Raw genomic sequence first — 13,077 nt, forward strand, 5'->3', positions numbered from 1 at the left:
CGCTTGGCTCAGTTGGCGAGTGACTCTGCCATTCTAGCAGGGTGTGCCCCGCCACTCACTAACTTCAGCCTAGCAGAAGGCAGAGCAGTGCATCAGCTTAGTATCTCAAAGTAGTTAAGTGGCTGCCCTTCAAAAAGGAAAAGAAAAAAAGGAAAGAAAAGGTCATAAGCAAAGGCATAAAGGAAACATGAAGAACTCAGACTGGCCGTACTGCTTAGATTTTTGTCAATTTGATACAAACTAGGGTCATCAAGAAGGAGGGCACCTCAACTGAGAAAATGCCATCTGATTGGCCTGTAGGCAAATCTGGGGGACATTTTTCTTGATTAGTGATTATGTGGGCGGGAACAGCCCACTCTGGGCAGTATCATGCCTGAGCAGGTAGTCTTGGAGAATATTAGAAAGGTAGCTGAAGATGAGCCTGAGGAGCAAGCCTGTAAGCAGCACTCCTCCGTGTTTCTGCTTCGGTTCCTGCCTTGAGTTCCTGCCCTGACTTCCCTTCATGATGGGCTGTGACCTGGTAGCTGGAAGCTGAAAGAAACCCCTTCCTCCTTAAGTTGTTTTTGGTCATGTGTTTTATCACAGCAATAGAGAGCCAACTAGGATCGTGGCTGTGAGGTGTTTTTGTGTGCTTGTTTGCTTGTTTTTAAGATTTAGGGCGCTATTTTCAGGCTAGTAAGAAGCGGCTCTGCCTGTGAAGCTCACAGTGAGCATACAGAGCTTAGGAAGGAAAAGTGAGATTGTCCCATAATGTCAAGGGCTGTGTTTTTTTAACTCATGCTTTGCCAGTGTTTGGTGTAATTGTAGAAAGATCCTAGTCTTTCAGGTTCTCAATCTGTCAAGAGAAAGGAAAATAAAATATGGTTCTTAGTAAGGGGTTCAAGATGACTTGTTAAATTGCTCAGGGTACAGACATTGATATTGTGGGGTCTCAGCCTTTTAGATGCCATTGGTAGTTCAAAAGGGTGACTGGTATGGATTGTCTCCTGGACATCAGAAAACAAATGCACAGATGTTTTGTTATCTGTCTGTCTGTCTGTCTGTCTGCCTGCCTGCCTACCTACCTACGTATCTATGTATCTATGTATGTATGGACATATGTATGTATGTACGTATGTACGTACCTATCTATCTGCCTACCTACCTACCTATGTATGTATCTATGTATGTATGTGTGTTTTGCGTGTGTGTGTGGGGTGTGTGTGTGTGTGTGTGTGTGTGTGTGTGCTCACCCACACCATGTTCATGCAGTGCCCTTGAAAGCCAGAATAGGGTGTCAGATCCCTGGAAACTGGAGTTGCACTCAGTTGCGAGCCACCATGTGGGTGCTGGAAATGAACTCAGATCCTATGTAAGAGCAGCTAGTGCTTTTCACCCTTGAGGCATCTCTTCAGCTCCCAAAAGCATAGTTTAAAGGGAAGAAAGAGAGGAGAGAAAGAGAATGAAGCAGAAGAGAGAGGAGAATGTGAGAGGGAGAGAAAAGGGAAGGGAGGGAGGGAAAGAGATGGGGAAGGAAAGGAGGGAAGAAGAAAGGAAGGCAGATGTGGATGAAGGAAGAAAGGAAGAAGGAAGGAAAAAGATTGACAAGTTATAAGAATGAGATCGTAGCCGGGTGGTGGTGGCGCACGCCTTTAATCCCAGCACTTGGGAGGCAGAGCCAGGCGGATCTCTGTGAGTTCGAGGCCAGCCTGGGCTACCAAGTGAGCTCCAGGAAAGGCGCAAAGCTACGCAGAAAAACCCTGTCTCGAAAAACAAAAAAAAAAAAAAAAACAAAAAAATAAAAGAATGAGATCGTGCCATGTAAAACTGATTCCAAACATCTGGTCTCAGTATTGAGCTGAGTAGTGGTAACCTATGCATGCAGTCTTAGCACTTGGGAGGCTGAGGCAAAAGGATCACAAGTTCAAAGCCAGCCTGGACTACATAGCTAGATCCTATCTTAAAAACATGCAAACAGACAAGAAGCAACCTATCCCAAGAGCCAGGGCGGCCTCCTCCTGGAAGACCATGATGAAAGGATATGAAACCTCTGCCATCTAGCTGTTCAAATGTGGGTTCAGCCATGCTCTTTCCATGATTATCTTCTCTGGATTGCTTTGAAGTTAACCGGTAGCCTTTTGCAGTACCCACAACTTTTACTGTGAAGCCCAGAAATTCCCAGCCAGCCTAGAGGTGGCTGAGAAACCTGGAACTGCAAGCGAAATGGGTGTCTCCAAAGAGGTGGGGTTTTATGGGAGTAATGGAAACTTTGGGATAGAAAGTAGAAACTCCACGTCTGTCACAGTTCAAGAAAACCAAATACCATGGGCCAGCATTACTGTTATTTTACTTTTACATTTCTTTTTCACATGTAAGAAGGGGCCCAAACACTCCTGCTGACAGTGTGCATGGTCTCAAATAGCAGCTTGATGAAGGCCAAGTCACACAAGCTGATGCTGGCACAATTAGGCTCCCCACTGCCAGCGGCATGTCAAGTCTGACACCCGTCCCCCTCCACTGTAAATTGCAGATGCTGTGGTGCTCTGTTACATTTAATAGGTGGGATGGCCGGAGAGAAAATCAGAAACCACGGCCGATGTGCTGTTTATTTCTCAGTCATTTTATGTTAAATTGCTGTGACTTGAATGTCAGCAGTGTTGGGATGTGGTAGTGAAACTGAATCTATATCCAGTGTGCCAAGACAAATTTCAGAAAACCCCAAAACACAATTGTCTTGGTTTCTTGCTGGCTGCGCCTGTGCACACACAAATAGGAGCTGATTTATTGCCCTCCAACTGTTGGGTGGGTTGATTGTCTTGTTGCATTTTGGGGACTGTCTAATAAACCCCCAAACTACTTCCCCGCACACAGAGGATGTCAGGAATGAGGGACCATTATACTCATTAAGCATGTCACAAGTCCGTACCAATCACAGCTAAGCTGCAGGGCAGTGGAGTCCGTCATGGGAAAGGGAACGAGAATTCTCTTCTGCTCATTGGAAGGTTCCAGCAGTGCAGTATGTGGACGCTCCTAAGGTTGGGGCAGTAGGCAACAAGTCTGAACAAGAGTGGGCTGAAGTTAGTGACATCCCTCTTACTGGGGATAGTCACAGTGTTCAACTCCAGCTCCCCCAACCAGCGCAGGGGGTGGGGGATCCTATTAGGGAGTGAAGATGTAGATCCTGGCATCAAACTTTCTCAGACTGACCTTTGTGAAGGTGGACCAGTTTCTGTGTGCTCTTCCTGCAAGAGCCCATGAAATGCCAGTGTTCATACTGGGTGGTGTTCATGCCGTCCACTCTGGGGAGGGGAGGCTCTTCTCACAGAAGGCAGAGAGTGTAGAATCAAAGGGCTTTTGATTGAAAGTACTACATCACCTTGATGTTGGCTAAAAGTTATTTCACTTGCCTCACACTTCATTTCTTTATCTCTGAAGTGGGATGGTCTTCTCTGCAGAGAATGCAATCTGATCAGTCCCTTCTTTTTATGGGGAGGAGGTGGTGGGATGGGAATACGTTATTCATCCCTACCTAGTTCATGAATGGAGGAGCTCGAAGGGAAGATTGGTCAAACTCAATGTGACTGGATCAGCATTGTCTATGCCAGAAGTTCTCAAGGGTGGCTGTGAAAAGAATTACCGCCATTCAACCAATAGGTCTAAGATACTGATAAAACTCTTAGATTGAGAAAACATTCATTAACAGTGGGATTCAGAGGACAAAAACAATGTACACCATTAAAATGAGAATGGTGTGAAGGGCCACCAGATTTGGTACACCATATTTCTGCAAGGACATGGATTCTTGTGGCAGCATTGGAACTTAATATCCTGGAAGATAGGTGGGTCCTTCTACTTACTTCTCCAGCTCTTCTGGACCACTAGAAAATTCTTTACACATTAGTGGGGGTTGAGAACAAGGACTGGAGTTCAGGTTCCCAGCAATCATGTAAATGCCTAATAGGCACACTTGTGACCTCATCATCTAGTAGGCAAAATCAGGGGATCCCTGGCACAAGCTGGGTAGACTAGCTGAATCTAAAAGCTCTGGGTTCGGTGAGAAACCTTGCCTCAGTGTATAAGGTGGAGAATTATAGAGGAAGACACACCAGGTCAACTTCTGGCATCCACATGTACGTACACACATGTGCAGACATATGCAAACATCCATACATGTATACACACACACACACACACACGCACACGCTCTCACTCATACTCACACAGCAAACCAAAGTCTTATATATTGAGCCTAACTGTGACTCCCTTGATCTACAGAAAGGTCCAAGCTCATGGAGTGTTGGAACCCTAAGGGATTTGATGCCCCTAAGGCCTCTCTTCTCTAGGATAAGCATTACCAGCTTCCCTCAGTAGTTCTCAGTCCTGGCTGTGTGTCAGAACCTCTTAAGGACTCCAGAAAAGCCCATCCTGATCTAGTTCACAAGACTTTGAGGGGCTCAAATACCTAGGCATCAGTGCCTTCAAAGTTCCTCAAGACAAATGCTGGACAACGCACAGGAGGATTGTATTGTCTTCCTTTGAAGACTTTTAGAGATATTGTATTGCTGTAATCTCCTATGTCCTCCGTAGTTTTAAAATCAAAAGCTCAGCTGTTCCTTTGTGCATCTGTTTTTATTTGTGGCCTCCCCCCCCCCCCCCCGCCGTCTGTCCTTTATGTCAGTGGTTCTCCAAATGTAAGGTACAAGACTCACCCAAGAAAGGTGCCAAATGTCTTCCATTGTCCTTAGTCTTCGAGGACTAAGGTAGTGGAATGACAGCCCATCACTGTGACCCGACCACGCAGTGCTTCCCACTTAGGGATCTCTATTCAGACAGAGCAGTTCCTCACCCACACTGTAGAAAAGGATTTCAGGATGAGTCAGAACGCAGCAAAGTAGGCAAGCTCACGAAAACAAGATGAGGGGCAGTACACACCTCAGATTAAAGGTGGATTGTCAGAGAGAGGGAGACTTAAGGTCAAGATATGGGTGCTGGCTTCATGAGAGACTCACTTTTAGCGGCCACTATGATGACTGTATAATTTTAAGTCACATCTCTCAAAGAGTATAATTTTCAACAAAACTTAAAGGCTACATGGTTTAAAATTTAACTAAATATATACGAGCCGGTTTATGTATTTATCTTATCTTAAAGAATTTCCTTTGGCAGATGAAACTGTAAACTAGCTTTATGAGGTGTGTTGTTTAGATTTAACGAGAGGGGAATGTTTAACAGTTAAGCTTGAGGCCACAGACATTCTGGCCTAAGTAAGAGATTGTTATTAACGTCTTTGTCGGAGATGCCTTTGTGGGCAATCTCAATTTTTTCAGTCGTGCACAAGTGTTTCAACTCTCAGCGAACAGGAAACACAAACTAGATCCGAGGGTGAGAGATTTCTTTCCCGTCCTGTGCTTTTCTAATTTTCCCTGCCCGGGAGTCTTGTCTTCACTCTTGTCAGAGTACATTGACTTGGAAGCCTCTTCTGGCTTTTAGGAGGGAGTCCATTTTGGATTTGAAGTGCAGATAGCATATGACTATGTCAGGGAGGAGAACACACAAAACCTCCCCAGACCACTAGCAATCCCTTGCAAACTCACACCATCTACTTTTCACTTTGACCCACTGACCTTTCTTGCTTATCTTGGAAATTCCCCAAGGACAAAGACCACTGCTGGGTTCCCCTTAGGTTGTTGGACACCAAGAGTTTCTCCTGGTCCTTAATGATCATCTTGTTTTAGCAGCACTGGCTTGACCACCTAGGAACCAGTCAGTGTGACAGGAGGTTTTATTGGGGCAGGGAGTGGAGGGTTTCTCAGATCTGGTGTGTAATACACCCTCTACTCCAATGACGGCCATTTATCTCAGGTCCCCAGTGAGCTCACCTTGAGAACCAATGTTTTAACAAATACAGTAAATGCCTGTAGATCCCTGGCTGAGAATTTGACAAGTCATCTGTCTTTTCCTTGTCAATTTTGTGGTGTAACAAACTAAATGGGGGAATAAACTCTAGACCAGTGGTTGTCAACCTTTCTAATGAGTGCCACTCTTTAATACAGTTCCTCATATTGTGGTGACCTCCAACCATAAAATTATTTTCGTTGCTACTTTATAACGGTAATTTCACTACTGCTATGACTTGTAATGTAAATATCTGTGTTTTCCGATGGTCTTAGGCGACCCCTGTGAAAGGATTATTCAATCCCCAAAGGAGAACCAATGCACTAGACTATGACTAAAGCCTTGCCTGGCTTAAGGCCTGAGCTCTGGATAGCCAGGAGTTTCTTACTGATTCTGTTTCTTTGTTCTTCATCAGAACACATATGTAAGACCTTCCTTCACTCTTGTTTCTTTGTGTTTGTGTTTTCTTTTGTTTTCTCTTCCTGTGTCTCCCTGGCTAGCTTAGAATGTTGATGTATACTCTAGGCTGGCTTAACACCCCCGAGTCTTCCCATCTTAGCCGATGAGCATGCGCTGTTATACCTGACTTGTTTTTTTTTTTTTTTTTTTTTTTTTTTTTTTTTTTTTTGAGACCTCATTTGAGGATTATGTGGGAGGGTGGGAAGATGGAATTGTCACCCTTTAGAGTGGCCAGAACTTTCAGTAAAATAAGTGGAAGATGGTGAACTGTGATGACTCTGGTGACTAGCCCCTCCCCATAAAGGGGACAGGAATTAGAACACACAGAGCCCTTTATACAGTGCCCTGGGGCATGCTGCTGTTTTTGTTCCTTCTCTTTGCCTCTAATGAATTCTGTCAGGCAGCAAGAGCTTCCCTCCCGGGCACACTCACAAAGGCCCAATGGCCACTTGGCAGCTTTGCAAGGGACCTGGGTAGAGATTTGTGCAAGATCCAGGGCTCCAACTTCCCTTCTGCTTGCTCATGTAACCCCGACAGCACCATTTGCTATCTATTTGACTGGGTACGTAGATGAAGAGACAGGCTCAGAAAAGCGGGATCATGTCCTTGCTGCATTTCAGCCAAGCTCTGCTTGATTTGGTATTAGAACTGACATTCTCACTGAGATCTTTCCTGTCCTGGAGATCTTCTTGTTCTGTGTGGCTGTTGCAGGGATAGGTATGCAATGTAGAGGATCTTCTTTCAAAAGAAAACCATGGGGTCTCTTGTGCAAACAGAAAAAGAGGGGTTGTAGAAAATTCTAGAACAGCTAGGGATATACCTCAGTTGTGGAGCAATTGAATAATATGCATGAGGCCCTGGATTAGATCCCTAGTATCACCAGGAAGGAAAGAAGGAATGAAGGACACAGACAGGAAGGGAGGAAAGAGGGAAGGAAGGGAAGAAAGAAGGAAGGAGGACAGAAGGAAGGAAAGAAGGAAAGAAAGAAGGAAGGAGGACAGAAGGAAAGAGAAAGGAAGGAAAGAAGGAGGGAAGGAAAGGAGGAAGGAAGGTCATAGCATGTAGAACTTTTTGCTTTGCTTCATAATTTCTCTCTCTGTCTCTCTCCTTTTACTTTCTGCCATCTGCCTGTGTGGGCTATTGGATACTGCGCTGCTCTGGAACTGTGTTATTTCTACACTGAGAGAACCTCACAGGCACCCAAGGTCCTGCCCTTTACCTCAGATGTTCAGCCCACCTGTTGCTAGGGTCCCTCTGACCCTAGCTGCCTGTGATGCCTTACCAAGCATCACATTTGTCTCATAAATCTCTTGCTCTATCCCAAGATATGGTAAACTCCACAGTGGCCTGTGCTTGGTACCTAGAGTGGCCTGGAGGTGTGTTCCCACTGAATGTTCCTCTGATTGCACTGTGGCACTGCCAGCAAGGGATGCGGCAGTTGCCACCACGAAATGACTTGGATTGTGTGCCTGACCCCAATTCTTCTAGGCGTGGAAGCTAACAGTGATCACTAGGCAGTCTAAGAACATTGAATGAGGATGGGGCTACCAGAGAGCCAACAGTAGAGACAGAGAATCCATGGGAGATAATCAGTGCAGGAGGAGCTGAGGTTCCAAGTCTCTTACCCCATTGTCATGTGGGACTTTGCTCACAAAACATTAATTTAAAAGTTATTAAAGATTTCAAGATGCCACTGTAGAGCGTTCAGCTGGAGTGTGGTGCCTTTCTGAGTATGGAGACCCTGTGTGTCTGCTCTGATCACTAGCCCAAGAAGTCAGTTCTGGGCTGTGAGGAAGTAAGTAACTGTCAATAAAAGACACCTGAGCCCAACGTGCTCATATAGAGAGAATACAGTCTATATAATAAATTAGTTATTCGGAACAGACTCTAGTCAGTATGTAATGTTTATGAAGTAGTATGTGATTAAATGCCACATTTAGCTTTCTGTATACAGTTACTTTGCAAATTATTGAGCATTTAAATCCCCATCCCCCAGCTCTCCAATTCTCCAGATTTGATTTAGCAAAGATGTACAGCCAGAGCAAGGTGAGGGGGAGACTGCTTAATCCATGACACATGAAGTCTTCGATGCACACGATTTTCTCTGAGGGCAAGGCACGTAGGAAACCAACAGAGCCAGCGGCAGGTACGAAAGCCAGAGGGCTGAAGGAAAATCAGTTTGCTTGAGTAGAAAAAGTGGGTCAGAAATGGAAAGGGAGGAGTGGACCAGGCTGTCAGTGTGGGGAAGCTGGCGCCAGTCAAGCAAGAATACCTGGCCACCTGGCAAGAGTGGAAACTGGGATTGGAATTACAGGGGATTATAGCAAGGACCCATCCCAGAGGGGGAAGCGAGTTCTTGGAGGAGGCAGAGGAAACAGCTCATTCCTCCAAGGCTAAGTGGGTGGATCTGGGCTGCACAAGCCATTACACCCCTACCCTGCTGCTCTGGCACTCCGAGCTGAAGGAGTGAGCTTGCCTTGTTCTGGTTCTGGTTGCTGGTAAAAAAAAAAAAAAAACTGACCCATGATGGTCAGAGCAATTGACAGCGATATTTCCCCCAAAATGAGAGGACATTTGGCAAGTTGCTCAAGTCCCTCATCCAGGTCAGAGGGCTTGTGATCAGTAAGCAAAGGACAGTAGGGGACAGCTGGGATGCTCCCTTAGAAGGGGTGGTTCGGGGGTCAGAAGCTTTTATGGAGCTCCTTTGTCCCATCCTCCTCCTGGCCTGAGTGCTTCACCTGGTTCCCAAACCTGACCAGAGATACCGGTCGGGACTGCTGAGCTATCCTTCCCCCTTGCGCGTTAACTGCTTTTACTTACGAACCAGGAACCTAAATGCAGGTAGTATTAGCAGTTGAAATATAGGCTGTCCAAATGGTTCTACGAGCCAGCAGAAAGGACTGTTTGCCTGGGATGGAGGGAAGGAACATAGCTGAGGGACCGCACTTAGCCATCAAGCTGCTCTTGTAAATATTTGCCGACGCTCCTTCAGAGCTCAAAAGCCTGGGACAGGATCATTTGGAGATTTGCTTAGAAGAAGTAGAAACAAAATTGACCCCATGGTCTGAGGCAGCCATAAAAAGGAAACGCGTGTGTATGGGCAGAATACCAGAATGGGGGGTGGGGGATGGTTCAAAGTTTAATAAACACGAAGGAGAATAAAAATAAATCTGGAAAGCACTTATTTACAAACTCGACGAAGGAGAGGACCGTGGCAGAGGGGTGTGAAAGATGGCTGTTTGTGGAAGTAGAATGGGTCCGGGGGTGGGGTGAAAGAACAGGGGGCAAGAAGATGTTTACACTGGCTGATGACAGGAAACACACAAAATTGGCCCTGCGCTTCCAGGATGTGCTTTCAAAGGATGTTTGAAGCCTCTGCTGTCTAGCACAGAGGATAAGCGAAGATGAATGTGGCCATACCTCCTGTGGAAGGTTCTGGCCAAGAGAGCGTGGAAAGCCAGGAGCCTGGCCTGCTCTGCCAGGGCGACTAAGCTGTTTTCAGCTGTTCTGCTTAGCACAGGACTAGGAATCTTAATTGCTGGGATGGGTATATTCCAAGCAAAGAAAAGGGCAATGTTGTCTCGGCAGCTACCTTATAGAATTGCTGTGCCAGGGAACTCCAAAGACGCCCTGTTGGTCTGAGGTCTTCCCAACCCTCTCGTCCACAGAGGGCCATCACAGTGTCTCAGTGAATACTTGCATTTCTCCAAAATCTGCTTATTTTGGATTTGTGGGGCTGTTTGTTTGTTTGTTTCTGAGAGTTCTGGTTTGCCAGATACAAAACCTGAATTCATAGGGCAATTGACTTGGAATTCACGAGCCTGAATTTGCAGTCTCAAAGCTACGGGGAGAGATAAGAAAAGGCACCCACGAAGTTAAAACCCAGAGCTCCTGAAGATGAGGAACTCCACTTGTTTCTAGCTGCCCTCACACTCCAGTAGAATTGTCACATGTTCGTGAGAGGCATTTACATCCGATGTAAGATCAGCAAAATGGCTAGTTTAGTAAGTTAGTGTTGTCAATAGCCAGATACCTGACTCCTTCAAGACTCCCATTGATGATCAGCTAAGCAAACAGATCTTTGGGGAATTCCGTGCCTTCGTGAACCCTGCCCTGAATATGTAGGGGGTGGGAGGGGGAAGAAATTTCTTGCAAATAGTCTCTGCTTTCCAGATTTTTACAGTTTCACAGGGAAAGCAAAATAAACAAACACAATGCAGAAACAACCAACATATTTAAGGAGAAACATAACTGTGAATGATGATGTTGTAATGAGGCCTTGTGAATGTTCGAAGGGCAGAAAGAAGTACAGCTTCTAGACTAGATGGAATATTCTGGAATGGGGAAGGTAAATTCACAGGAAAAATTTGGAAGGTTATAGAAACACACTCAGAAAAGCCAGTGGTCTCTTGGCCCAGTGTTGGTGCTTAGCGAATGTTGGGGGTGAAATCAGAGAAGCAAGACAGCCTGCTTGGGTCTTAGGGTAACCTCACTTTCATATTCAAGGGCAATGATCATTGCTAGAAAATAATAGCAAAATTCTAAGCAACGCATGGTCTTGAAATTGTTGTGTATGATCACAAATGCTGTCTCCTACAAGGCTCCAAAATAAAGGGATTGGTGCTTTCTTCTCTTATAGCTAGGATCACCTTCCACCTACCTGCAGATTACGTTACCCAAGAGTTTGAGGGATGGACCAGGCGTGGGTAGTTTGTGGGTCTATTTTTGTTTTTCACATTTCTTTACCATAACTTGGTCATATGCGTTGAAAACCTAGACTTTAAAAGTAAAAAATGACTCAGTCCGTGAGGCTGAATAGGAGTGGAGTATTTGGAGCCAAACTTTCAAGGAAAAAAACACACGGGCAGAAGGCCTTGCCATTTAGGAGCTATTTTCTTGGCATATCTGATTAAAGTGTATGCAAGCCCGGCAGCTCTCTCCAGCCATCAACTGTCATGAACTTGTTCCAATTCGTAACCATCTAGGGTTTTCCACTGGTCTGTCAGCCTTCAAAAGACAGGGTTAACTGCTTGCTTTCAGACGTGGTTGGAAATGGTTTGTTAATCGTTCTTAATCTGCTTCTCCTGGAACTAAACACACATGTTGATTTTCGTTTTGTTCCTGGTTAAATTGTTAATGGTATTAAATTGGCCATTGGAAATGAAATTCTGTAGACACTTCCCATATGGCTCCTTGGGACTATCGCACACTGTGGTCTTTCTTGAGAGCATGGTAGGTTTAATCTTTCTCAACCATTGCCCTAACTTTTTACAGATGCCATCCCGCCCACTTTCTACAGACCCTACTTCAGAATTGTCCGCTTTGATGTCTCAACAATGGAGAAGAATGCTTCTAATCTGGTGAAGGCAGAGTTCAGAGTCTTTCGTTTGCAGAACCCCAAAGCCAGAGTGGCTGAACAACGGATCGAACTGTATCAGGTAACCGTTGTTTGCATTGCATAGTGGGTGAAGTACTTTCTACTGTTAGGGATTTTCTTCGATACCTGTGTGATGTGAGTCCTGCTTTGTCCTTAGTCTTACCCAAATTGCCGGTCCCTCATCGCTCAGCGAGGAAGAGCCACAGCAGGGGCCATCAATGCTGCACACTCTCCCTCAGTTGTGTGAAGGACTGGAGTACCCACCTTGGGAGACTTCAGTCCGCAGGTCAGGCCTGTGGTCTGGAAAGCCAGGATGCACAGGCCAGACCACCCCAAGCAGGGCAGCTGAGGAGGATATCCTCCTTTCTCCTTTCCTTCCCTCTCACCTTTTCCTCACCTCCTTCCTCCCCGCCTCTGCCATTCCTCCTCATTTCCTGTTTACGCTAACCTGTCTGGTTCTCAGCTCACTGCCTCCTCCCGGTCTCTGACTAGCCCATCCCTCCATGTACTGCCATCCAGCCCCCATGCGCATGTGCAGTTCCACATCGTGCTAGTCGCCCGACGTCTCCCCTCTCATCTTGTCAGTAGAGCTGCTGGGCAGCTGTGTGAAACACAGATGAAGAACGGGGCTCCTGAGATTTCAGACACCGACTCGGAATCAAGTGACTCAGGTGACGACTGTGGGGCTGAGGCCTGAGTGACCCAGGAGCTGTGAGAAACGCAGACACCCATTCCCGACCCACTCCATTTTAAGGGGGTCCTCAATAAGATTGCACTGAATATGCACTATGAAGCTGTTCTGTAAAGCCTTGCATCTGGTGAGGAAGGCAGATGTGCAAACACACAGCTATAAAGTCATCATGTCATGTGAACAGCATGTGCAGGTGTAGAGGGCAGAGCCTGGGAACTCTCAGCAAGAAGCCAGTGCTCAAAAAAGGCTTCCAAAAACACCTTAGAGCATATTAAAACAAGGTGAGGGGTCATTCTGAGCAGAAGCAGTCATGTAGTGATAGGCATTCCAATTTATTTTGTATGTATTTATTTATTTTTGCAGTGTTGGGAATCAGACTCAGTATATGTGTAGTATGGGAATCAGTCCTTGTGTATGTTGGACAAGCACTCTACCACTAGGCTAAACCATCAGCTCCCAACAACAGACTTGTATGTACCTATGATAAGGTGTTCCAGTTGGAAAGAGCAGGAGAAGGTGGCCTCCAGGCAGAGTAGAGACATAATGTAACAGAGAGATGGAAGGAGGTTAAGACCAGGTCACCTCGTTAGCAGTGTGTGTCACAGGGGCGTTCACTTGAAGAAAAGAAACAATTGATATCTGGATGCAGAAACTTCATTGTTCTGGGTTTTAATTA

General features: G+C 45.8%; 1 protein-coding gene across 3 annotated transcripts in view; it reads left to right on the forward strand.

Moving 5' to 3' along the window:
• Positions 1–13,077, forward strand: part of Tgfb2 (transforming growth factor beta 2) — an 87,866-nt gene that overhangs the window by 45,697 nt on the left and 29,092 nt on the right. For all 3 annotated transcript variants that reach the window (XM_028876730.2, XM_028876727.2, XM_028876728.2), the window contains one exon: positions 11,608–11,771. In XM_028876730.2, coding sequence (XP_028732563.1) covers positions 11,608–11,771 — 164 coding nt within the window. The remainder of the gene's footprint in view (positions 1–11,607; positions 11,772–13,077) is intronic.

This window comes from Peromyscus leucopus, chromosome 15 (assembly GCF_004664715.2).
Source record: "Peromyscus leucopus breed LL Stock chromosome 15, UCI_PerLeu_2.1, whole genome shotgun sequence".
NCBI classification, from domain to species: Eukaryota; Metazoa; Chordata; class Mammalia; order Rodentia; family Cricetidae; genus Peromyscus; species Peromyscus leucopus.